General features: G+C 39.2%; 4 protein-coding genes across 4 annotated transcripts in view; 2 read left to right on the forward strand and 2 right to left on the reverse strand.

The window, feature by feature from the left end:
• Positions 1-26,723, forward strand: part of LOC129763126 (RNA-binding region-containing protein 3) — a 47,337-nt gene that overhangs the window by 4,981 nt on the left and 15,633 nt on the right. The window lies entirely within an intron of this gene.
• LOC129763124 (S-phase kinase-associated protein 2) lies at positions 2,029-7,782 on the forward strand. Its single transcript, XM_055761912.1, has 4 exons — positions 2,029-2,816; positions 5,307-6,304; positions 6,361-6,520; positions 6,586-7,782. The coding sequence occupies exons 1-4, from the start codon at positions 2,668-2,670 to the stop codon at positions 6,770-6,772; spliced, it is 1,494 nt and encodes a 497-aa protein (XP_055617887.1). The 5' UTR covers positions 2,029-2,667; the 3' UTR covers positions 6,773-7,782.
• LOC129763125 (protein cereblon-like) lies at positions 6,851-20,373 on the reverse strand. The gene is made up of 4 exons (XM_055761913.1): positions 20,233-20,373; positions 19,256-20,136; positions 18,960-19,178; positions 6,851-7,293 (listed from the first exon to the last, which is right to left on the reverse strand). Exons 1-4 carry the CDS (start codon positions 20,285-20,287, stop codon positions 7,090-7,092), a joined length of 1,359 nt encoding a protein of 452 aa, XP_055617888.1. The 5' UTR covers positions 20,288-20,373; the 3' UTR covers positions 6,851-7,089.
• LOC129763123 (protein cereblon-like) lies at positions 20,806-25,795 on the reverse strand. Its single transcript, XM_055761911.1, has 4 exons — positions 25,273-25,795; positions 24,528-25,217; positions 21,239-21,457; positions 20,806-21,174 (listed from the first exon to the last, which is right to left on the reverse strand). Exons 1-4 carry the CDS (start codon positions 25,678-25,680, stop codon positions 20,806-20,808), a joined length of 1,686 nt encoding a protein of 561 aa, XP_055617886.1. The 5' UTR covers positions 25,681-25,795.

A 26,723-nucleotide genomic window follows, 5' to 3' on the forward strand; every position in this document is an offset into this window, starting at 1 on the left:
TACAAATCATCTCGTTTTCACCGTGAAGTGACGTTCGAGATCAGGCCCAAAGATCGAGTCACGAAAACGTTCACTTATATGAGAAACATCTCACAGCATGCGGAAAAAGACAGCATGGAGAAAAAAGGTGCAAGAAATTTATTACCTATTATTATTAAATTACCTACATCCATAGTCTCCTGTACGTAGAAGCATTCTTCGTTCTTGATTAGTATAAGAATCGTATTTAATAAAAATTCACTACAATCTATAAATATCAATTTGGCTTCCGTGATAATCATCTCAAAATATCGACTGTGAGGAAGGTGCGCGAATGCAGGTTTATCGAAATTCATTCGTGCTGTTTTCATTCAATATAGTAAACAAAGTTCATGTGCCCTTGACATGATTGAAATGAACTCTTGCGTTACACTCACTATGAGAGATATGATATGAGAGATATATTGTGTTTCAGTAGAAGAGAATTCATCAGACACTGGGGAAAAGTTAATTCTTACAGTTGTATATATATCTTGATAATTTATGGCGCTGGTGTGTATTGATTAAATTATTGATCAGACTAGTGAATGGATGAAATAATTTACGAATTCAATTTCAAACAAATCCCAATTTAGGTCAATTCATGCATTATGGTAGTGGTTATCGCAGCAAATAGTTACCAACATTTTGCCTGTTTAATGTTCAGTTCAGTTCAATAAAGTTCAATGAGCTGGCGACATGAAGCAATGCAGTCTTGAATAACCGAGTACAAAAGTACTCGCAGTTTGCATCTAATTTGCAATGCCGATTTCACCAGGCTCCATGGTTTTGAAGTCTGTGCTAGAGAAACATCAATTCATTCCAGCGATCGTACCTCAATCGTTGCGTAATCATAACTGAGTAGATTTCAGAGCGGCGCTCGGCGCTTTTACTGAGTATGCGTATTCTCGAAGTTGCCCTTTAGGATACAATTGAGGCGTGTAATTGGGCATATGAGAATTAACTGGATACTAACTGACGCAAAAATTTCACATTGAGAAGAATTGAGAATTTTGTCTAGGAACTTCAGTGCCATCTAAGAAAAAGAAGATATCTAATAATCAAACTAATGGTCGCAGTGGTACAATGCTCTTACAGAAGAAGAAAAGAAAAAGAAGAGTAACAAGACAAACGAATCTCCAGAGTACCAGAAAATATCATCAATGTGAAACTAGTTGGCTGTTTGTCCAAGTCCTTTAAAAATGTTGTATTCCAGTCGACTCGAAAATACTTGAGTATTTTTTTATTTGGATGGTTCGATTCCTTGATCCAGTTTTCTAGAAATTATCGAAATAGTTGAATTAGGTATCAGTTAGGTGAACAATTTCATGGGTTGAGAACTACGAAAATGTCTGCACATGTCCACCGAGAATGGGAGGGCGCTTTGTAATACAGTAATCGTTCGCTAACTGGTCCTGGTTTAACTGATTTGCTTCTTGAACCAGTTAAAAGGCAGAATTTCGTAACCAATCGACGCCATATTCAAATCGAAGATTTGCTGTGAGGGGCATTCGAGTGTAATTTAAAATGTTATGAAAATTTACATTATTTTCGCATGACAAAAACATTGATTAAATTACAGAAAAATATTTTTTCCTCATATCATATTTCATACCTGTTGTCGCACTCAGTGTGAAACTTCCATTGGAATCCTTTTGTTTATCCAAATTCATGATCAACGCGAACAAACAATTCATTGAAGTTCCCCTCGATTTTATTTGACATTTAACATACCGGACCAGTTAAAACGCGAATGTCGATAACTGAGCTTCACTTTTCGCCCATTTAGTGAATGTTTACTGTATACATGGAATTCAGAATTGCAAATCATTTGAATTACTTATTCGAGATTCTAATTGTATCTATCCAGTGCTAAAGTTCGTTCTTCTAATCCTTTGGTGTCGTTTTTTTTTATTTTTAAGTTTTATTTTTTTTTTTTTTTAATGGCACTTAGGTTTCCAGACAATTTTTGCGATCTCAACGTAGGGGAGTTCGGGTTTAGCTGCGGTGGAAGACAGACGTGTGCCTTTGTGTTCTGTACTGTTTCTTAGTTTTCGTGCTTTATATCTCAAATGTAAAAGTTTTCAGTGCTATAAGGAAGTGATTTGAAGTTGATAAGAAGTCCAGTTGTGTTTGTTGAAGTTCCCTGGATGAACAGTGGAATTTAATTCTCCCTTTAGTGAAGCCTTTGTTTCGTGAGGAGCTTGCTGAACATGAACATACATGTTCTTGACTCCGCCCGTTTTGTTAAAGGCTGCTCTCCATGCGCAGCCTCAACACAGTGCTGTGGCGAAAAATTGAAGTGTGGGATATCTTTTCCTAAAATATTTTATTTTTTTTGTTAGATTGGTTTTAGTTCTGCTAGTTCGGAAATGTTCCAGTTCGGTCGCGTTAGTTTGAGCGTTTTATTTTGTCCGACGACGAAAGCTATAAGTGTGTGTGTGTGTGTGTTGATTATGTTGCAACAAAATTCGATGGTTGTCAGAAAAGCAGTAAAAGTGGCATTTGATTTCTGTGGTGATATTATCACCATAAAAAGTGCACAATTTCATCGTTGGCCACAACATAGAGCGCGATCGTGAAGTACATTTAGCGCATTAGGCGTTCACCAACCACACTCGCGATGTGAAACTTTTGCAACGAGTCGCCATGCCTTGTTTCCATGTACATATGTTTGTGTTTCTTCATCTATGCTCAATGAAAGATGTGCAGTACATACACTGCTCGTGCTACAGTGATCTTGTAATACTATCAAAAGTGAATGGATCGTACACAAAAACATCGCCAGCAACAAAAATGTAACTTTTTTGTATTCTTCTATATTTTATGCTGTGGATTAATCGGGTGCACACGCATTCTTGTGAGTGTGAGTGCGGGTGATTTTGTACAGTAGCAACTTAGTTCGGCATCGAATTATCGGCACGTCTCTCTCTCTCTCTCTCTCTCTCTCTCTATTTCTTTGTTTCTCGCACATACCCTTCTAAATAGCTGCTCAATACTTTGAAACTTCGCTGCATTCAATGTTTATTTCGTTCTTTCAATCGGATCAGTCTAAAGCAGGGTTGCCAGAAATACATAAATAACTTTTGAACTTTAGAATATGTTGTCATAAATTGCAATCCTTAAAAATATAACGTAATGATGAGAATATTGTCTGGTTTCTTTTTGGATTAGTTCTTTTTCTAGTGTAATTTCTACATCTCATATTTAATTTTATATATTTTATTCTATTGCACATTGTGAATTTCACCTCACAGTACATGATTTCAGATATAAAGTAGGGGAACCGCGTGTAAGACGGACAGTGGGGGTATGATGGACAGGTGGTTGATTTGTATAGTTACATTGTGAATTTCAAATTTCTGTTGATGGGAACCCTTTCTACATGCTATTCTGGAATATTTAAGCCATCCTATGGTAATGAATACTGATCAAGGGTGGAGTAGGGAAACAAAAACCGAAAATCAATGTGGATGTGGTTTTTGCGGCTTCGATATTGGGCATTTTGAGTGGTTTAGCTGCAGAATTGAATTCGCTGATGGTTGTACTTCGATTTGTGAGTTGACAGAGAGGCGATATTAGTTACTGGACGCGCAAACACAGAGAGAGCGAAATTTTTCCTCTCGCGAGCGATAAACTTCTACACTTCGTATATTATTGACCTGTCCATATTCTCCCCCACTACATGTCCATTATGCCCGAACCGATAAAAATGTTCTTCTTTTCGGCTTGTTTTATTTTAAGTAGAAAACATGAAAAAACATATTTTCATAAAACATTTGGCCAATTATTTCGAAAACTAGTATTGAACTGAGTTGAACTGTAAGAAACTGCTTTTAAGTTTTGGAAAACATAAGTTTCCAAAGATACAATTGAAGTTTTCCTTAACATGTCCGTCTTACCCCCATCTCCCCATACATGATGTATCCGAATTGTTTTTGCCAACGCGTTTTTCTCGTTTGATTTCTTTCTTCGTCACAATGCAGCGGAGTTTCATATTTATTTCTTTATTTTCTCCCTATTTCATTGTATAGTTTTGAGTGTTTATTTTCTAGAGATCATGAATACTACATCGTCTGTCTAAAAACTTTTAGAGAAGTTTTTTCGGTTACCTTCTCAGGTTTCCAAAAATAACTGTCCACTGTCGCGATTAGAGTTCTATAAAGTGTTCGTGGCATAAATGACGGAACATATAGCCGGATGGAATTATTTTACAGGAGTTCTCTCGGTTATCTTATCAGTTTTTCAAAAGATCAAATCAAATCAAATAAGATTTTTGGTAATTCGTTTTCTCGAGTGGTCGATAGTTAGCTTTTATACAATGACATCACTTACCACAGTGAATCCTGATTCTTACCTCGCCCCACTAACAACTATCCCTTCCATGATAATCGCTAGGGAACCACGCTATAGAGGCGACCCTTCTGGCTTTCGGGCGGCGATTATCATACTAACATTCCTTCCCTTTCCACTGGTGACTGTAAGGACGTGGCCGGCGTCGTTATTGACCATATAAAGCTCGAATCACCGAAAATTGCACAACGAGAATGATTTGCTAGTCCCAAGCGTCATTCTGTGTGTTCTTTGTGCAATTTGGTTGGTTCAGGTCAATCACGGAGAGCTACGAATTGTACAGTCTACCCAAGCTCAAGCTTAATTTTTGCGATCTCAACGTAGGTATTGCTTGTGTCATTTTTATTAGTAGTACTGAGTTGTTATTTCTAATGTCAAAAAACACGCCTTGAATGTTGAATGGAATGGAATTGAATGGCCACGAGAATACCTGTTTTCGTATCTATTCTTGCTTAACTCTTACGCATATCGTTGTAATGCTACAATTTTTTTTTGTTCCAAGATTTTGATTTCTTCGGAGAAAAAAATTTAGAAGAATTTTTTTTTAACGTTTTTGTATGTAAATTTTGGAGAAAATATTTAGTTATATTCATCACCTTTCCTTATTTTATCGGATCAAGTTAGCATTGATTGCAAAATTAATCACTTTCAAAATTTCCACACTTCTTGAAGTCGTCTGACGAAAACAATTGACCAACCCTATTACAATCTTTGATTGCGTTACATAGTGGTGAAAAACTACAAAGTGTGTGGTATACATCCGTTAAACGTCAGTTTAACTCGGCGCCATTTGTTTTCGTCCATTCCTGTGACATGTTGCCAGAGAGACAACGGGGATACGAGAGATAGAATTGACCGCGATTTCAAATTTGTTAAGGAAACATTACACATATTTCTTCACGGTACTCCAAATGTTGTGTCTATTTTATTCCCAGTAAATTATTGCGGTTCGACATACGGGATGAACAGTGCGTGAACTTGCTGAGGAACAGTTTCGGATCAGTGGATTGTCTGGCGCAGCTAGGTTTGGGAGTGCTTGAAGATAGCTGCGACGAGCAACCAAAATCATCATCAGCATTAGCGAAAACAACAGCGGTGACAAAAATGTCCAGCAGCAGTCATAAGGGAAGAAGTCCTCTGGCAAATGTGTCTAACCAAGCACAAAGTACCGTAAATTTCCCACACACTGGATTGCTACAGAACGGGAACAACGAAGCGAATCTCAGGAAATACATCAGCATTCTGAACGATGAAAGATTTTTTCTCTATCGGAAACGTAACACAAAACAGTTCACTGGGGAGGATCATTTCTCGAAGCTGTCGGATGAAATGATATTGCAGATATTTCGCTGGCTGCCGAAGAAAGCCTTGATACGTTGCAGCCAGGTCTCGAAACGGTTCCTCCAGGTATCGTTGGACGAAACCCTGTGGACTCGGTTGGATCTGTGCTGCCGGACGTTACAAGAAGGTGCCCTTGGGCGAGTTATTTCCAGAGGTACACTCATCCTACGACTTGCTCAGGCACACGTATCGTATCCCGTGTTTTCACCGGGGACCGTCGGAAATCGTTTCCTCACGAAGTTACAATTTTTAGATTTAAGTATGTGTTCGATCGATCACAAGACGCTGCACGAGTTACTCTCGCACTGCAGATCTCTTCGGAAGCTTAGTCTCGAGAATGTGCCATTGGATTATAACTGTTGTCAGGAGATTGCTTGCAATGAAAACATTGAAGCACTCAATTTGACCATGTGCGAAGGGCTTGACACCGTCACCGTCTCGACGTTGGTTGAAAAGTTAACCAGACTGCACAGTTTGAACATCTCCTGGACACAACTGTCGCGGGAATCGGTGGAGGTGTTCGTAAGAAACGTGACACCTAATCTTCTGCGACTTAATGTGGCTGGCTGCCGGAATACTCTCAGCGATTCTGGTGAGTTAATTTGCTATTCGGTTCAATGAAATAAAACATTACTTTCCTATTTGCAGCTTTAGAAAAACTTGTCAAACGATGCCCCGATCTCCTTGAGCTGGACCTCTCGGACTGCACCCAGCTTACATCCGATAGCATCAAACTTGTTTGTAAACTGCAGAAGCTAGAATATTTATCGTTGTCCCGATGCTATAATATAAACGTCACCTCTTATCTGTAAGTATGCGAAGTTCATTAAATGTTGTGTGAATGAAATTCGTTAATCCAATTTTTTTCTTCAGCCAACTCACCGAACTGAATTCTCTGCTGTTTTTGGACGTGTTTGGTCTCCTAACGCCACAAGCCATAACCATGCTGCAGACGTCGTTTCCCAGCGTGGGAATCAACAAATTTATGCACAGCTCGGTGGCAAGGCCAACCGTCGGTACTCGGCGAACCTCCATATGGGGGATCAGAACAAGAGACTGAAGCTACATTTGCTCCCAGCCTGTTGTTCGTTAAACTGTAAAAAGGGAGCTTTTCTCACAATAGAATAGAGCCGCGATATTGACGATAGTGTTTATTCAATATTTTGTTTAATAAGATGTTTACTTTCATTAAACAACACACATTAAATATTAATCATAGTAGATGAAGAATAATTCCTAAACATTTGTGGGGATAGATCTCAATTGTTTGTTGTTAGCCAGTCTGTCGTTTCTCTCGTTGAGTTCTCTGATTTGGTATCCGCTCTGCAGCCAATCTGAATTTTTTCTAACCGCAATAGACAATGCCTAAAAATGCATCTAGGTTTTCGTTAGTCTTAGATTCGAGATAGGATTAGCGCCGCCACCGCCGCCGCTGTGTTGGCCAGGATCAACGTCGTCCACCTTCCGATCGGAGGCAACCCGAATGCTCTTGCCGCAGAGGCCGTAGAACTTCTTCGGCTTGTAGTTACGTTTGGTTGCGGCAAACTTCCAACCGATGTGATTGTTGCACGCGTTGCACACCTGCAAAGGTTCAAATTGTGTTTTGATACGATTTTGAGAGAGTACCCAGCGCGGAAACAGAGAACAAAAAATCTAATGAATTTTTCGGTTCATGGTCACATCATCACCATTAAACCGAAACTGGAAAAAGACTATACCACTCATAGTTATACTGGTCTTTGACGTAAATTTTAGTTATCTATTTTGTTTTGAAAAAGAAATAATATATGAATTATATACCTTTGCCCCATCACATTTGTATTATTGAGAATTTGATCGAGGTATCAAACTATCAAGATCTCTCGCATCTAGCCTTGAGAAGGATCAGCTAAAAGTTCAATCTTCCAATCATTCGCTTAGTAAGTGAATGCGCAACCATTTGGCTACGAAGACCCTCCTTGAGAATATCGGTTGTAATTTGTTGTTGTCTCGCATTATATGTGAGGGGCTCAAAATGAAAGGGGTGTAAGTGTCATCATCGATTTCTCTATATCGACTCTCTCTTTTGTTCATAACTTATGGCGGGTTTACATTAGGGAGATCTATAGCTATAGATGGATTTATTCACGTGAAAATAGGTGTAAACGGGTGAGAATAAATATGATACACTTATTCGAGGTATATATAACTTGAATAAATTCAGCATATGTAAGTGAGAAATCACTAAAGTTGGATGCAGTTCTACTTCAGGTGAATAAATTCACCGAAGATATGAATATATTCATTATAGAAGTTCACGCTAGTGTAAACGGTTGATGCGATTTCTATAAATCTCATCATATTTCTTCACATGAATATATCCCTAGTCTAAACCCACCCTTAGCTGCAAGCTCATTCCCAGCTGTGTTTTACTATGTGGAAGATAGGTCAGAACCTCATCTATCGGATTCTATAGCAAACTTAAATTGGAACATTTTTGCAGTTGAGTTATTAACTAAAGAAATAGTTGATGAAGAGAAATCGATCAAGTCACTTACACCCCTTGCATTCTGAGCCCCCCATGTGGAAGATTGTAATCAAGAAAAGACATTGAAATTATCATTAATTCGGATTAATTCGGAAATTACAGGGTGGGCCATTTAAAGTGGAAGGATTTGTTTTTGCAATAGCAAAGTAAAGAAGTGGAATTTAATTTTTTTTTTTGAAATTCATTTATTTTGGTCCAAGGAGATTTGTTCTAACTACTTTTTGATTATGATATCTCGTAAATGACCGCCTCTGGCTTTGACCGCAAAATGTGCCCTTTTTTCGGCATTTTCCATCACTTTGCCCAATGTTTCGGCCTATATGGCAGCAATTTCTTGTCGGATATTGTCTTTCAGCGCAGCCAGGGTCCTTGGTTTACCAGTGTATACCTTGGATTTTAAATATCCCCATAAAAAAAAGTCAGGAGGCGTCAAATCAGGTGATCTCGGTGGCCAGTCATAATCGCCGTTTTTCGATATTAATCTTCCGGAGAACATTTCGCGCAATAATTTGGTCGTGGCAGCCGCTGTATGGCATGTAGCGCCGTCCTGTTGGAACCAGTAATTGTCCAATTCATTTTCACGAACAAATGGCAATAAAAAATCGGTTATCATTGTCCGATAACGCTCCCCATTCACGGTAACCGTTGCTCCATTTTCGTTTTCAAAGAAGTACGGGCCGATGACTTTATCGGCATAAATGCCACACCACACAGTAACTTTTTGGTCGTAAAGAGGTTGCGTTTCGATGAATTGAGGGTTTTCAGTAGCATAAAACAGACAATTTTGTTTATTCACTTCTCCATTCAAGTTGAAATGCGCCTCATCAGACATTATGATTTTTTGCCTAAAGCCACGTTCATTTTTGGCCATTTCGATGGTCCATTTCGCAAAATCAAGTCGACGTTGTAAGTCAGATGGGTTAAGTTGTTGAGCCATTTGAATTTTATACGGAAACATTTTCAAATCAACACGAATTATGCGTCGGAGAGTGGTTCGAGCGATGCCTAACTCTTGCGAACGATGGCGACCTGATGTCGATGGAGTCTCTGCAACACTGGCTCGAACGGCATCAATATTCTCGTCGAAACGTCTTGGTCGTTGTCTGGACAGATGACTGGCATTACCAACACTACCAGACGATATAAATTTGGCATATAATCGACGTATAGTGTTGTCTCCAGGCGATATTTTAACTTTATTTTTATTTTTCCACGCACGTTTAGTTAACACAATTGAGAAGTTATTCTGAATGTACAGCTGAACAATTTCAGCGCGTTGTTTAGGTGTGTATTGTTCCATGGTTAAAATTGTACTGAAATGACGCCTCCAACGCGGTATGACATTTGTTAATTTGTAAAGTTATGGGGTTGCCAGATGCTTCCACTTTAAATGGCACACCCTGTATTTAGAGACAGTGAGGATGATTTTAATATAGTGGTTGCCAAACCGATATAGTGGTTCTCAGATTTTCATGAAAAGTGGTAGTTTTGTTCTTAATTGCAAAATATTAGGGTGACCATTTCTATTTTAGGGTGGTTGAAGCCAATAAGCTAACGTTCTTTGAAAAAATATCACATTTGTCGGAAAATTGGATTCTAGTCACATAGCAATATTGAACGAAGACTTAAAACATGCCTTTGCTTTTAGAAAAGCTTTCCAGAACAAATATAGCGCCCTCTATCTTTAACCGAGAAAACAAAAACGATAAAAAAATTCCCAAAAGTAATATTTTTTCAAAGAAACTAACTCATAAGCTTCAGTATATGTCGATCATCTAAATCGGTCCAGTAGTTCAGAAGTAATGATTTTTTGTAATGAAGAAAAGGTGAAAAAAATGTTTTTGCGTACCATCGGTTAACTTTGGAAAATCATATCTTAAAAACGAAAAAAAACATCTCTGATATAAAGATATGTTATGTAAAAAATCCTCAGCTTTCAAGAGAAAAAAAAATTTTAAAAAAATATGGCGCCCTCTAGTCCAAAGTCATGAAAAAAACAAAAAAAACCAGCACTGCCCTAACTACGATAATAAAGTCCATTTTCCTTGGTGGTTCAATACTTTTTAATAAAAGGCTATCTCATTGGCTTTAATTTGATATATCGATCATCTGAATCATTCTAGTACACCCAGGTTTTTTTTTTGGCGGGGAATACGTACCTCGTAAAAAAACCGCGTTAATTGGAAAATCCGCGTAAAAAAACCCATGTCACCTAATGATAGATATCAAATGGAACTATCCTTATGTATAACGAAAGTAAAACGGTAACTGTTGCTCGCTTCCGAAAACCCGTAGTTTTTCCTGCAATTTCGTTGATTACTGGTAGCTATAGTTCGATATTCCTCACGAATGAGGTCATCTGCTGTTGCTAGAAGATTCCCTAGTAATTTGTACACTCTCCTGCCGATGCACGTGCAGTACCACTGCTGGACCGTCCAGAGCTAATTAGACAGAGAAAGACATTCACGAATCGCTGCCCGTAAAAACCCCGTCCCGTTGTACCGCCCGGCGAGCTCCCCGTTTCCCAACACCTAAAGTCCACGTAAAAATAGTGATAAGGTGCGGCACTAAGCGCTGAGCTCCGTTACAAGCACTAATTACCGTAATATGCTCTGAGGAAACATGAGAGAAAAATGTGAGCTGAGGGGGAGATGTGATATTGCACTGGTGTTAATTGGAAAATCCGCGTAAAAAAACGCGTTAATTGGAAAATTCGCGTAAAAAAACGCGCAAAAAAACCGCGTGAAAAAACCTGGGTGTAGTTCAAAAGTTATGAATTTCCAAAAAAAAGTTGGGAAAAAGGCGAAAAAATGGATTGGACTTTATGAAGCAATTCCCGACTTTTTCCCGATGGTTTTTGATTCCCGACTTCTTCTCGCATTTCCCGCTTTTCCCGAATGGGTGGCCACCCTGCAATTGTGTGTCAAACGTTTTACAATGCATGATCGGTCATTGACATGAAATTTCGCGAAGCAACACTAAAGTTCCCAATTTATATTTTATTTGTCGGAATTAATCGTATCATTCACATTGCTTGCAATACAAAAATGCTCCAACTTGCATGTATTTGCAATGCCGATTTCCCCAGGGGGCTGTCCACATACCACGTGGACAACTTTAGGGGGGGTAGGGGGTACGAAAATGTCCACGATTGTCCACGGAGAGGGAGGAGGGGGTTCAGATAATGTCCACGTGGATACATAAAATGAATATTTTTGAAAATACATTAATATCCATAATCAATAAAGAATAAAATCTGCTCTGCATTTTTATCAAATTTCAATCTTGCCGCCCCTTGCGAGTACTCTGTATTTATCAATAAGAGACCATATTTTTTCATATTGTTGAACTGTTTCGCTGAAATGTGTATTTTGAAAGTAACGCACATGAACTGAGAGTGATGGATTTATTTACATTGGCAGAAGAGGATCATACATTCCGCCAGGACGAAGATACCACCAAAGTATGTTATGGCGGATTTACATTAGGGAGATCTATAGCTATAGATGGATTTATTCACGTGAAAAAAGGTGTAAACAGACGAGAATAAATATGATACACTTATTCGAGGTATATATAACTTGAATAAATTCACCATATGTAAACGCTTGTGAATTTCTCACTGGAGAGAAATCACTGAAGTTGGATGCAGTTCTACTTCAAGTGAATAAATTCACCGAAAATATCAATATATTCATTATAGAAGTTCACGCTAGTGTAAACGGTTGATGCGATTTCTATAAATCTACAATATATCGGTTCCATACTTTTGCGCCTTGTGTCTGGTGAGATTGGAAAGGAATTCCGTTTAATGTGCTTCTACATAGCTTCGATAGATTCTAACAAGAACTGCTTATAACTAAACGAAACTAAAGTCCAGAATAAACTAACATAATTAGCCAATAAAATAGACGTCATATTCCATCAGGACAATGTCAATCTTCCTTCTCTTTGACAACCTGGCCGAAAATGTTAGGTTTGCCTGAGAAGTGCTATTTCACCCGCCATCATCACCAGATATTGCACTTTCCGGTTATCAATTTTTCAGGCCACTTTTCTTGAGCGCAATAATTTCGGCCCATTGGGTAGCATGGAAAAGAACCTTGTCCAGTTTTTTTTACGAGAAACCAAACAAGTGTTGGGAGGTTGGGTTTTGAAATTGCGGAAGGATCGATTCAGCAATACCTTACACTGTGTAAACTAGGCATAAGAATTAACCAATCAATATTAAAAAAAAAACTTCGTAAAGAAACTCGATGTTTGGAAGCCACATGAATTATAGTAAATTTTTGCTACATTTTGTAAATTTTGGACTGAATTTTCATCAGAAAATCGATCACGGTGTATAGAAATGGGTAAAATACGATATTGTTTGCAAAGATCATGGGATAAGCAAGACAAACCACTGCAAATAACATCAAAGCCAGGATTACACAAAAAGGGACGCGGTGTGTATGGTGGAACTGGAAGCGAATCTCCGATTATGAGGAGTTACATGGCCAAAAGGTTAATTCCGTGTTGTACGGTTCACAACTGGATAGATTTCACGAGGCGATTATGGAAGAAACCACCAGAATCGATCAACAGAAAAGTGTCACATAAATTTTTGATGACGCTCCAAAAAATTAGGGCGATTAGTTGGGAATTTTTGATGCATCCATGGTTTATCCCAGACCTTGCAAACATAATTGCGATCTATTAAGAAATGATCGAGATATAAGCGTCCGAAATTTTTAGACGTAGTCCTACATCAAAAAAACATTCAGAAATTAAACAGAAAAACGCGAATACTTTTTAAATGACCCAATACATTCGAATAATTGTGTGTTTGTAAGAATGATACTTTGGATTTTTTTCCCTTAAAGTCGGCACGAATTCGGGAACAACCTAATATTTTCCAAGTCTTACGAGGTTGAACAGAAAAATCATTGGTAGATGAAGCCAGCGATCACGATACAGGTTTATTGTTCATTTGAGCCGCCATTTGTGTGTTAAACAAACTAACACTACATAATTTAACACGACATTCTTATAACTTGAACATCATGATGATACCGATATCGATTTTTTATCACTGCTGTTTTGTCTTGCGATTCCAATAACGATTTCGTAATGAAGCCCTAGATTTCATTGTCTGATTTTTTTTTTGAAAACATATAACAGTTCGGCTGAAAAGTAACACAGTAAAACGATTTGCAACTTTTCGATACCATTTTTATAGTAATCTTTCGGTTTTTCCTCAAAATAGGCCTCGGTTTCGGTAATCACTTCATCATCGGTCTTAAATTTCTTGCCAGCGTACATTCTCTTCAGGTCTGCGAACAGAAAATAGTCGCTGGGGGCCAGATCTGGAGAAGACGGTGGATGCGGAAGCAATTCGAAGCCCAATTCATGCAATGTTGCCATAGTTTTCATTCGTTTGTGATTTTTCAATTTTTTCACAATAATAAATGTTGCTTCACTCTCAATGCTGTAACTCACGAGCCAATCGACCGATTGCTGTCAAATTTTGACACGTATCCATGATGGTGCTTTGTGATTGTCAAGTATATTTTTGCAAGAGGTTCCATCTAGACGTCAACCTTATGAATTTTTCAGCCGAACTGTTACAGCTCAACCAAATAAATAAAATTGGCAAATAATTGTATATGATTATAAAGAATGATAATAAGAATAAGAAAAAAAGAATTCCCGAGAATAGATTCTCAAGTGATTTTTTTATATGGATTTCAGCGGTAAAAACAACCTGACAGCATAAATGGAATTTAGAAGAAACTAAAGAGCGATACAAATAACTTCCCGGAGAATGCTGGATAGAGAATAAACGAATTTAAAATAAACCGCTATTATTATTTAAGCTAACATTGTTATCCATAAAACTATAGAACACAAAATAGAATCAATCCCAAAATGAAATTTAAGAGAGGTTCAATTTTATTTGGATTTTTTTAGAAATAATTGGTGTAATGTCCACGTGGACAACAGGGGGAGGAGTATAGTAAATGTCCACGTTTGTCCACGGAGGGGGAGAGGGGGTTCAAAAACACGATTTTTCTGTCCACGTGGTATGTGGACAGCCCCCAGGCTGCTTAGTTATACAGTAGAACCCCGATTATCCGCGCAATAGTCGGGCTAGATCAGTGATTTTCAACCGGTGGGGAATTTGGTCATTGGAAGGGGGGAATTCTGCATAGGATTATTGCACATTCACTTCGCTTTGAATTTCACAATGATTAACAAAAATTGCCTCAAAAACTTTATTGGATACGCTAAAATTTGCGATCCTCGGCAAACATTTCCAAATCTGGAATGTAATGTTCGATTGAACAACTTCACAATGTTTGAAGGACTTTCGTCAGAGAATGATGATGGAACAGACGACGGAACAGTACAGACCATTAAAAAGGAAATTGTACAGTGTTTGTCAAGATATTTTACAACAAGTTAAACTTGAAACATATTTTCCTTACATCAAGATTTGGACATGGTTTGAATTCCCTTTCGACTGGCAGTGACGAAAGTTGCGGATCAATTTCAGAACAAACTCATCGATCTGCAAATGATCGATTTTTATCCTGATATGCGAATTAAGCGTTACGAGTGTTGTTGTCTTGTGTGTAGTATTTATGTAAATCTGGATTTCCTACAATGCTGCTGATGGAGAGAAAATGCCGTAACAACGTGCTCAAGAATTACGATTTAGGCGGAAATCATTCAGACGCAGGTGCCATACTGACTTTATATACCTTTTTTGTAATCAGATACAAGTACAAAATCATATTTGTTGAGAATATAACTTGACAGCCGTTTGTATTCTTTCATTATTTTACTGATATGCTACAGACTTACATACAAAATACTTTTTTTTTTCTGTGATGGTCCCAAAGGCCCTTTCATTTTTTTGGGTCCTACCTCCACCCCATACGCTTCTTTTGGAGTAGGAGGGACTGATTATCTCGTAGATAATTAGTTTTTCAATGTTATATTACTTGATGTCGTCGGATTTTTTCTGGTACTATATTTCTCGTTGCGTCTACTCCCGCGTATGGCCATCACTCTAAGTCCATCACATCTAGTCAATTATGAAATGTACATTCTGTAGTCATTATATAATTATCATGTTGTTCTCATTCGCTGACATTCATGTCAGTGGTCTACATAATTTTTTAACGAAGTCAATTGTTGTCCTTTTGAATTGTGCGATATTTGTCATTTCTTTAGCGTCTTGAGGTAATGTGTTGTAAATTTGTAGTCCACGATAGAAAAGTGATCGTTGTGTCGTTGTTTTTGTAAGATATGGTAATCTAAAGTCAGCTGCTCTCCTAGTGTTATGAGAGTGCACGTCTCTTCCATATTCGACATCTTCCATCAAATAATCAGGTAGTAATCCGAGTTTCATTTTATGAATAAAAATCAGGCAATTTCGGACAGTCCTTTGTCGTACGGACAACCATTGAAGCATATCCAACATCGAAACACTTGGTGTGTACCTACTACATCTAAGAACCACTCTCATTATCTTATTTTGTAAACGTTGCAGTCTTTGTAGTTGCGTATCTGAAGCATGTAGCAATACTGTAGCACAATAATCAAAATGTGGGATTATAACAGACCGTACATACGTCACCTTAGATTCGAATGTTAGATACCTGTTTATCCGGCAAAGCACACCATATTTAACAGCCACCTTTTTTATAACGTAGTCAACATGTTCAATGAGCGTTAGCTTCTCGTCGACTTGCACACCTAGATATTTAACAATTTTTACTCGTTCAATCATTACACCATCCATGAACATAGGTGGATATCCGTCTTTCTTCCGACTTCCGATTATCATCCAGTACGTCTTGGAAAGATTCAGACAAAGTCTCTTCATTTTCAAATACTCCGTAATTATTTTCAAGTCTTCGTTTGCCTCCGCTATTGCTGTAGACAAGTCATCATTCACCCAATAAATTGTAGAGTCATCGGCAAACAATTTCAATACACCTCTTCCTGTATGCTATTTCATGTCATTAATATAGAGAATAAACAACAAAGGACCTAACACACTACCTTGAGGAACACCTAAATCATATAGTCTTCGATCCGATGTAGTATTTCCAAATCTAGTTCTTTGACTACTATTATTCAAATAACTTGTAAACCAATGCAAAACCACACCAACAATTCCTATGTTCTGTAATACTTGAAGAAGCTTCTGTCTATCAACAGTTTCAAAAGCTCTTTTGAAATCCAAGAACGCAGCTACCGTGTATTTTCCATTCTCTATATTAGACTTCCATTTGCGTAATATTAAGTTTATCGCAGTCTCAGTAGAATGATTCTTTCGGAAGCCTGATTGTTCTGGAATTAAAATGCCTTTTCTGTTGATGAATTCCAGCAACTGCTTCATCACACACAGCTCTAAAATTTTTTCTTGCAGTCTCAACATATTTATGGGTCTGTGTAGCTTTGCATCAGTAGTGTTTGTCACTTTCGGGATAGGTATTACTATCGATTCTTTCCACGGTTCTGGGACTACACCGCATCGAAGACTTTCATTTACGATTTTCAACAACATACCATTCATAACTAACGACGCGTCTCTAAACACTTGGGTTGACACATTTCCAATTCCTGATGTACGTTTCAAATTCTTTATTAATTCGTTGAGTTCATCATTTGTAACCAATGAGAAATTCCTCAAATGCGGATCGTCTTCAACTGACACTGACACTAACGCTGACAACTGACACACATTCGACACCAACACTGTCTGACATGGAGGAATGCTTTCATGTATTTCAATCACGCTATCAACAAAATACTCATTCAATCGATTTGCAATTTCTTGTTCGTCTGTTTTTCTATCTCATCAAAGTTCATTATATTCGGTTTCGTCGTCTTGGAATTCAGTAGTTTTTCAATTGTTTTCCATAATTTTCTTCCGTCATATTTATTTATTTCCAATTCTTCTTGAAACATTGTATTTTTTGCCTCTCTCAGCGCCCTCGAATATAGATTTCTAGCAGCAACATAATTATTCCAGTTTCGCGTTGTTCTATCTTGCCTATGCTTACCACACAATCTATCACGGCGACACTTTAGATTAGCCAGATGATTGGAATATTGGAATGTATACTGATAGGGGGAAGCACTGGGATTAATTTTCGTAAAGGGGGAATGGAGCAGAAAAGGTTGAAAACCACTGGGTTAGATCAACGCGTATAACGAAAATCGAGGATAACGCAATAGAGGGCTAAAAATGACGTACAAACACGAAAAAAGACATTTTAGAATGAAAACTATGTTTTATCAATACAGAAATTATTGAACTACCCATTTGTAAGGTCATGTACATCAGTAATCAGATAATGTAAAAGCTATGACCAAAACAAAAGAGCAAGACTCTATCACTCACTGACAAATTTCGGGAAGGTTTATGGAATTACTAGGGCACTCGCATTCGCGTTTAATCGTGGTTCTACTGTAATTGCTTTAGCGAACCGATCAGTCAGAACGCGTTATTTCCATTGAGATAATGCTTGAGATTTTTATATTGTTTGATAGTTTGTTTCATAAAATATACTATTTTATTCGTTGTAATAAACTGTTAAGGTAATATTATATTATCAGGCACGTAGCGTAAACGGCACGGCACGTTTCATGCAAGACAAATATTGTTGCGTGTGTTTCAAATGTGTGTGCGTATATATAGCGGAATGGTTCCGGTCATACACAGCACGTTTCAGACAAATTCTCGAAAAGAATATTTTGCCGACGCCGGACACGAACTACACGGGCGAGTAGCACCATACATACAAATCAAACGTCGAGGTTCGTGGTATCGCTCTCTTCGGAACGACATCGGTTCAATCACCAGTAGCAACGCTTGGCTCAATTTCGTCAACGCGAATTTACTCTCCCGCTCCGAAGACAAATTTATCCGCTCCGTCTGCGCTGCCGGTCCGCACAGAGAAGTTGCTATGCCTGTTAATATGAATACATCATGTATTTGTCTGCCTGTGTCGGTACGTGCCGTTTACGCTACGTGCTGGATAATATAAAACGGCCTTTAAGAAGTGCCCAAATCGATTGATGCGAAAATCTCAGAAATTCACCAAGAAATGACTGAGCAATAATTGTGAGTACAAGAGGAAGCTTGTATCTTCGATTTCGATCAATCAAAACGCGATATTTCCGTTTCGTTGAGATTTTTAAATTTTTCGATAGTTAGTTTCATGGCATATATTATTTTATTCAATGTAAAAAAATTGTTATGAAGTGCCGAATGGATATTTTTTACGATGCGATAGATTTTCGTTTTTCAATTTGTACCCCCAATATGTTCCCGAAAGACGTCAAAACGAACAATTTCAAGTCGCGAACGCCTGGTACTCCGATGGTTTCAAACCTGGGTCTCACTATATCTGGTATTAACTGGGTATTAATTTAGTTCTCACTACATCTAGTGCACCATTATCGCTTTTAGTCCCCGTTTTTTCCGAAAATAAGACAGTGGTTCCAATTCAGATTTTGGTCAAGTAGTTCGTTTGAACTGTTCCAGTGAATCCAATGAATTCAACATACCAAATTAGCAAGGTTATTGAGAAGCTCATCGACAACTAGCCCATAGATCCACATCATAGTCATTGCGCTAATTGGGTTTTCTAGGGCACCTTTCGTTTCACTCAGAATTATGAGAATCGCCTCATTTCAACCTGTACCGATAACTTACCGCGATCTGCCAAGAATACCCGGGGAACCAGCTGAAATCCGTCGATGGCTTGGTAGTGGTACGAGCCGTTTTTGGCACCACCCGATACACCGTTAGCGTCTCGTGTATAAAACCAGACGGGTTGCAATAGCTGCTGCTGACGCCCTGCTTGGACATAGCGAACATATCCACATAGTTTGCAATGCGGCGATCACATTTCTTGCAGCAAAATGCACATGTCTGCGTGATGGGAAGAAGCAACACAACCACAGTCACGGTCAACGGTTAGGGGAAAAAAATATAACTTCCATACTCACATAATCCAGAATGTTGTTCACCAGTAGCATCCGCGATAGCACCGAATTCGAGAAAAACAGTTCCTTCCGATCGGTCTCACTGAGGGGAATGTTACGTGCCAACCAGAACGACAGCATCACGGGATCAGCCGTCGGAACGGATTCTATCTGGAGAAACTCTAGGAAACGTCTCACCTTGTACAGTACCTCATTGGACCCGTACTGGTCGTAAACGAACTTCGGCCAGACGCTGGACTGGGCTGCCAGCAGACGGTTCTTTGCGATGTTATTTATTTTCACCATATTACTCGTGCAGAAGCTTGCTAAAGGATCGGGAAGAAGCACCTCCGGGAGTATTTTAACCTCTGCGTAATAATGGGCCCGGCCATCGCGTTGGACCGATCTCGTCAAAGCGCCATCCCGTTGGGGAACCAGTTCGAACCGCTGCTGGGCTATCGTCTTCAACACGATCACCGATTCCCGCACGTCTTTTTCACACACCTGACAAACGACGCCGAGGATCCGCTTCTGGCGCGAATGCTCCCAGAATACCAGCCCAATTCGGCTACTCTCGTACCGACCGTCGAAATCAAGCAGAGAGTTTGTGAGGATAAGAGGAATCGTTTCGCCCGGGTAAACTATCGAGTGGTGACTGCTGACCGGAATTCGGTGTATCGAACCCGGTTCGAACCGTTCCAAACATTCGACCCGTTCCAGCTTTCCAAGATAGGCATGCTCGGAAGGTAGCTGTATGTTGTACGTTAGTTTGAATCGATTCCTAAGCCCATCGATCGCATAGCCCTGCTGGGGGTGAATGGTACCTGTGGAAGGGCCAGCCGGGACAGAGCCATTGTCTCGGTCATGGAGCGAAACACGATTCACCAATTCAACATTTTCATCGTCTTCGGAAGTAAGAAGAAAATTTTATTGCGCGTTACTTTCTCCCAGTTTTGGTTGGGGACACAAAAGAAGAAATAACAATCACAACAATATCTTACCCTCCGGACGCAAACATCTCAATTTCATGTTGGAATAAAATCGTCGGAAACACATCGCTAATGATTTTACACCGCGCTACTTCAGGTGTCCCATTGAATGTTTTTGCAAACTCGGGCTTGAAAAGTCAACCTCTTTTGAGCGTTCAAAACAAAGACTATCAGGCGCCGGTACAGACGATGCTGGATTTTCAACAGCTGAGCCTCTGGAGCGCAATCCAAACAGCAAAGATGAGAAAATTGAGTCATCGCTGCAAAAATATTTTTGTTTCGTACAATTCGCGCAATGCGCATGTCTGCACATCGATTCATCACATTAGAGATGATAAAGTTTGCCAATGCCAATATGCAACACAGCGCTCTCTCTGTCTCTCTGTCCAGGCGAAGCAACACAAATAAATATACGCATCGCTTCGGTCTGTCTAGACAATCAAAAAATTCCCAATATGCTTACATGTTTATTCAAACAATCTGCACGATACGGACTTATAGCGTACTAAGAGCTGGGAGGAAAGACATGCAGCAATGTTCACAGTAAACCAGAACAAACAATTTATCAAATGAGAAATTTTAAAACTACTCCCTGGCATCCTCGAATCGGTCTTCATCTTCTTCCACCTCTTCATCGTCCTCGTCCTCTGTGTCATCGGCAATCATCTCCTGCTGAGGCGGCAGATCGGCCGCAATGGCCAGCTCCCGTTCTGCGTCAATGCCAACTATGCCGATCACTTCATACACAATCCCAATATCTTCATCGTTATCGATGTGGTCCTCTTCCATCGATCGGGATGGTGCTTCGTTGTCTTCGTCTTCGCTGACAGCAACCTCGGTCACGGACTTCACCTTGATACTGTTCCCGGACAAACCGTAAAAACTTTTCGGTAGATAATTTTTCTTGGTTGCCACGAATCTCCAACCCAGATGCTGGCGACAGTTTGCACAGAGCTACAAACAAAATTGAACATCGAATGAACGCTCGACCAACAAAATCTGCTCGGAATCAAACTACCGTAATCTGCCACGAGTACCCCGGGAACCAGCTAAACTCCGTGGATGGTCGATCCACGGTAAAGGTTGAATTTTCCTTCGTCTTGTAGATGGTGAGTGTCTCGTGCACGTAACCGGACGGGTTGCAGTAGCTCGTCTGTATTCCTTGTTTGCTCATTGCGAAGATGTCATTGTAGCTTCCAATCTCACTTTCGCAACGCTTGCAGATGAAATAGCACATCTACCAACGGCAAATAAATTAAATTATTGAAACAAATGACGGATTTCGCGCCAACTCGACCAGATGTTGGCATGGCCCTCTCAGAACTTAATGAATCTTTGTCGAATTTCTCAAAATGTTCATCTCAGATTTTGATGCAATGGTAGATAAATGGTAGATAAATATGTGCCCTACAACTGGTCGGGGTTCTGTCAGAACCAACCAAGCGCCATTTTTTTCAAAATTGAGAATCGCGTAAAAAAACCAGGTCACCTAAAATCTAAAATCTACGTAAGCATCGTGATAGAATGCGGCACAAATTTCCGTCATAAGCGCCGTCGTTCCGTCGCAAGCACTGATTACCGTCAAATGCTCTGATGGAGTATGAAGAAGAAATGTGAGCTGAGAGAGATGTGATATTGGTCAGGTTTTTTTAGGCGGTACCACGTAAAAAAAATCGCATTAATTGGAAAATCCGCATAAAAAACCTTGTTGATTGAAAAATTCGCGTAGAAAACCGCGTTAATTAGAAAATTTGCGTAAAAAAAACTCGTAAAAAACCGCGTAAGAAACCTGGATGTACTTGGTTCGCTCTGGCTGCAAAGATAATAAAGTTTTGCGTGTCCAGCAGCTACCTGTTTTTTTTATTATTGAAGATTCTGAATCCGAAATTTCAAAGATGTAGGCTCACAGCATGAAAAAGAGGATGTTATCGAGAACGACTTGCTTATGGAGGACAGAAATTTATGGGCAATTATACTCTCGGTGACATTTTTTGACTTGGTTCACTCTGGCTAATTTTTTTTTTAAATTTTCTTCGATCATAACATTTTAGAACACATAAAAAAAAATGACACAAACGAACAAATGCAAAAAACTGAGTGCAGGCGTACCAAAACTAAAAGTCATTTTTTTTTCAATATTTGAGTGTTCTTTTACAGACATTCATGGTCTCAGTGCTTTGAAAACATCCTGCTTGTAACACGTGAGCGATAGAATAATAGATTTGAGCAGCCACGGACAATTAGTGGGAGCCCAAACTTTAAATTGAAATATCTCAAAATAATGCTTTTGGCGCTTGGTTCGTTCTGGCAGAACACCGACCAACTCTTCCGTACATTGCAACTTGTGCATATTTAAGGCAAAAAAGTTCTTCTAACAACAAAAACTTTTTCAAGATTTTTTTTTGAATTTTTTTTTATGTACGGTTATAAAAAAAACAATAACACGTAGAACTGGATTTATGGTGACCCTTGGATGCTAAAGTACAGTTTTCAGCTTGTTTTCTAGTCAAATACAATATGTTTCAATTCAATTCAGAGAGCAACAACAGCTCTCAAACAATAGCCATCTGCCAAAAATCTCTTGATCGGTCGGATGCAGTCGTATCGGATGGAGCTTGTGGATCTTCAATATTTTGGTTAGTGTTATCCTCATCTATACGTTTTTTATTCTTTGGAACACACTTATTGTGCCAAATCACTGCCAAACAAGATTCACAAACTCGCATTGTATAATCCAACGGATAGGTATCTCCCAGTAAAGATATTTTCTCTATTACTGTTGATGTTAACCGACGTAATTAATTATGGTTACACTTGGGGTTGTTAATACCAGCACTGCATTTGCAATCTTTGCAAATTCTGGAGTTCACGGCTTAACTCATGTTGCTAAATTATGTCACACTTTTCTTTGTTGAATTCTGATGATTACGCAGAAACAAAATAATGATATTTCTTTTCCGCCACTTTACTTTTGCTGCCGGTCACGACTGGTATTTCTCAAACAACTGCAGTCATTTTATTCATTCTTTAGCTATCTATAAAATCCATTTCTTATTATCATATCTACAGTGACTTACAGTGACTCTTAATAGATACCTAAATCTACAACTATTCGATACCTGACCGACCGATCAAGAGATTTTTGGCAGATGGCTATTGTTTGAGAGCTGTTGTTGTTCTCTGAATTGAAACATCTTGTATTTGACTACAAAAACGAGCTGAAAACTGTACTTTAGCATCCAAGGGTCACCATAAATCCAGTTCTACGTGTTATTGATTTTTTCTATAACTGTACAAAAAAAAAATTCGAGGAAAAATCTTGAAAAAGTTTTTGTTGCTCGAAGAACTTTTTTGCATTAAATATGCACAAGTTGCAATGTATGGAAGAGTTGTACGGCACATATTTATGTACCATTTCATCAAAATCCCGGATGACGATTTTGAGAAAATCGATTTTTTTCAGTGTAGGGTTTCAAAAAAAATTTTTTCAGTATTTTTTTTCTGAAAATTCAATTCTTTTCCTAGAACTCTTCCATTGTTCACTTTTTTGTAGAACTTACCATTTTCGAGTAGAACAAATTTATAAAAAAATGATCAAAAATATTTAGCCCTTTCTATATGTTAGTCTAGATAAATTTTCGGAAAACTAAGTATAGTCCAGTAAAATTAGAGTTTCACTTGTAACAAATCAACGCCCGACTGACTGTTTAGTCGTTTTGACGGAGAAACTGCGTGAAGAAGCCAAAAGTCATTACTAAATGGATACGGATATAGTCAGTCAGATAGTCAGCTGACTATCCTCAGTTGACTATGACTATGCAGAGCCCTGACTGCAACTAACGAAAATATATAACTCGGGGTATTATTAGGGGTGTAACTCGTGTGGGGGTGGGCGTACAAAATATTTCATAGAATCTAATTTATGTAAAATTTCACGCTCTTTAAAATTATATAAACCACTTTTATCGAAAAAAGTGATAGGGAGCGATAAAAATGAAAAAAAAAACTGCTTCAGGGGGCAAAAATTTAGAGTTTTGGGAGAGAAGCACCGATCCGATTTTGTTAGACTTTTTGTATGTTGATTAGGACACCTTCACAAGCACTTTGGCGAAAAAAAATTTTTTCCTGCCAATTTGTTACAAGCTGAGCTCTTAAATGAGCTAATTTGACTGGACTAGTATGCCAAGTTGCTTAATTAGGTAAGGTCTTCACGCCCAGAAAGTTTCATTAAGCTCTGAGAGGGTCATGCCAATCCCATAGACGAGTTGGCGCGAAATCCGTCAAAGGCAAAAAAATAACATTCTCACGTGATCTAGGGATTTGTTGATGACCAACATCCGACTAATGACGGCATCCGCTTGGTAGATCAATTTTCGGTCACGTTCATCGATCGGTATGTTTCTGGCCAGCCAGAAGGACAGCTTCACCGGATCACTGGGAACGCTTACAATCTTCAGGAACGCTAGATATCGATCCACTTTGGTTAACACTTCCTCCGTACCGTACTGATCGTAGACAAATTTTGGCCATACCATCGCGTGAGAGAGGAACGCCTTAAATCGATGCGAGTATTTTTTGCTGTTACAAAACGCATGACGCTTCATTAAATTAGAACAGCTGCTAAGCAACGGATCGGGCAGTAGAATCTCGGGCAGAATGAGAATATCCGCCCTTCTCCCGGGTAGATGCCTCACCGTGTGGAACCTCTGCTGGGCAATCGCCTTCAGCACTATCGACCCACTCAGATCTCGCTCACCTCGTTCGAATACTTGACATGTGACCCCATAGATGAATCGATCGGGAAAGGTCGTCCTGAATACTAAACCAAACTTGACGCCATCGGAAGGATCGTTGCAATTCAGTGTTGCAGCGTTCAAAATCATCGGCACTATCTCTCCCGGAAACACTATCGAGTTGTGGCTACAGATGGGAAGACGGTAGACCTTTCCTGGTTCTAGATAGTCCACACCTTCAACCCGTTCCAATTTGCCAAGATACTAGAACACAACAAATGATAGAAACGCTCTAGGAGTTTTTTCAACAAACACTCACAGCATGTTCCGTTGGTAGCTCAATGTTGTAAATTTCAGCCGCAGTCGATTGTTGCTGCTCGCGTGTGTGTATGTAGTCATCAAACAGTCGATCCGCATCCGATTCGTCCAGCCCATTTTCCGACGAATTACTACTGCTCGAACTGCTACTTCCACTGGTATCGTCACCGTCCATTGCTTCCGGGGCTTCTCGTTGTTGCTCGTTGGCATCCCGGATCGCTGCACCCGGAACTGCTTGCTCTCCTCCGTCTTGAATCTCCTCTTCGGCAATGGACGGTTGGACAAATCGCATCCTACCCAGCCGCTGAATGTGTCCCTCATCGCGTACTGTCGCCCTCGAGGATGATGGTTCCGCCGGGTCGATCGGAATCTCTCCCAAACGTTCCTCTGAAGATTCGTCGTTTTCCATTATGGCTTACTTTTCTAAATTTTTGATCCAACTTTTAGATAAAAGGATACTATTCTTCGGTGCTTCTCTTATACTGATTGTTGACTTTTACCCATTTGTTTTCGTTTTGTTTAGAGTGGGCAGTGATGCTAGTTCATTTGTATAACTTACATTTTTGCGCAACTGTTCTTATTGGAATGCTACCCAATGCCTCTTTCATTGCTATTTTCGTTTATAAAATAAAGGGTGGTGAATTGCATAATTGTAGATAATCGCGATGATTGCCTGATCACACATATCATTGTGAGAGTACCCGGCTTAGGAATTCCCATTTTGGAACACAACTGAAATCCCGACAAGCTATTTGCGTCAACGACATTGAGCACAACGACAACGATGTCAACGTTTAAGGGGGTATTCTAGTGTAGAGACCAGAGGTGACATTGCGCATTTCGAAACGAGTGATTTTTGTTCGTTTCGACCATTTTTACATGCCTTTGACCAGCAAATTTTGCTCTAGATCTAGTACACCGAAAATATGAACTTGAAAAATATACATAATACTAAAAACATTTCGTTTTGAGTTCGAATTTTCTCGAAACGAGTTACTCGTTTCGAAATGCGCAATGCTACCCCAGGGCTTGGAAATATTGAGCTTGTTAAGTAATATTGAAAATATATTTTTATCAGTGTAACGCGTTTATTTTGCTTGTCGATGCTGTTGTCATTCATTCGACGGCAAACAAATTTTTAACTGTGTTCATTCATATTCATTCTGTGCTATCTGAGCTTTCCTTAAAGCTCGAGTCATGAGAATTCATTCACATTTATTCATTGCCATTGAATTGTCGGGAATGTTGTGACTGTTCGTTTTCAATATCCCGATATGTGTGTGATTTTCTCATTGAGCCAGTGCCTTGCTTATTCAGTTATTTTTGAAGTTACTCCGAAAGGGCAACGCAAATCGATGGCGCAAACGGAAATGCCAACAAAAGAGCAAGATCTGCATGCACACTCACAGCTAAGGATTGCTTAGGCTTGGACGGCGAGGAGGCATTCTACAG

This window comes from Toxorhynchites rutilus, chromosome 1 (genome assembly GCF_029784135.1).
Source record: "Toxorhynchites rutilus septentrionalis strain SRP chromosome 1, ASM2978413v1, whole genome shotgun sequence".
NCBI classification, from domain to species: Eukaryota; Metazoa; Arthropoda; class Insecta; order Diptera; family Culicidae; genus Toxorhynchites; species Toxorhynchites rutilus.

Coding starts and splice junctions, on each gene's coding strand:
- LOC129763125 (XM_055761913.1), bottom strand. CDS start 20,287: ATGTGTTTCCGACGATTTTATTCCAACATGAAATTGAGATGTTTGCGT. Junction 20,137..20,232: donor GAGATGTTTGCGTCCGGAGG/GTAAGATATTGT, acceptor TTACTTCCGAAG/ACGATGAAAATGTTGAATTG. Junction 7,294..18,959: donor GGTATTCTTGGCAGATCGCG/GTAAGTTATCGG, acceptor GAACCTTTGCAG/GTGTGCAACGCGTGCAACAA.
- LOC129763124 (XM_055761912.1), top strand. CDS start 2,668: ATGCCTTGTTTCCATGTACATATGTTTGTGTTTCTTCATCTATGCTCA. Junction 2,817..5,306: donor ACATCGCCAGCAACAAAAAT/GTAACTTTTTTG, acceptor TTTTATTCCCAG/TAAATTATTGCGGTTCGACA. Junction 6,305..6,360: donor GAATACTCTCAGCGATTCTG/GTGAGTTAATTT, acceptor TCCTATTTGCAG/CTTTAGAAAAACTTGTCAAA.
- LOC129763123 (XM_055761911.1), bottom strand. CDS start 25,680: ATGGAAAACGACGAATCTTCAGAGGAACGTTTGGGAGAGATTCCGATC. Junction 25,218..25,272: donor AGCTACCAACGGAACATGCT/GTGAGTGTTTGT, acceptor GTTGTGTTCTAG/TATCTTGGCAAATTGGAACG. Junction 21,175..21,238: donor GGTACTCGTGGCAGATTACG/GTAGTTTGATTC, acceptor TTTTGTTTGTAG/CTCTGTGCAAACTGTCGCCA.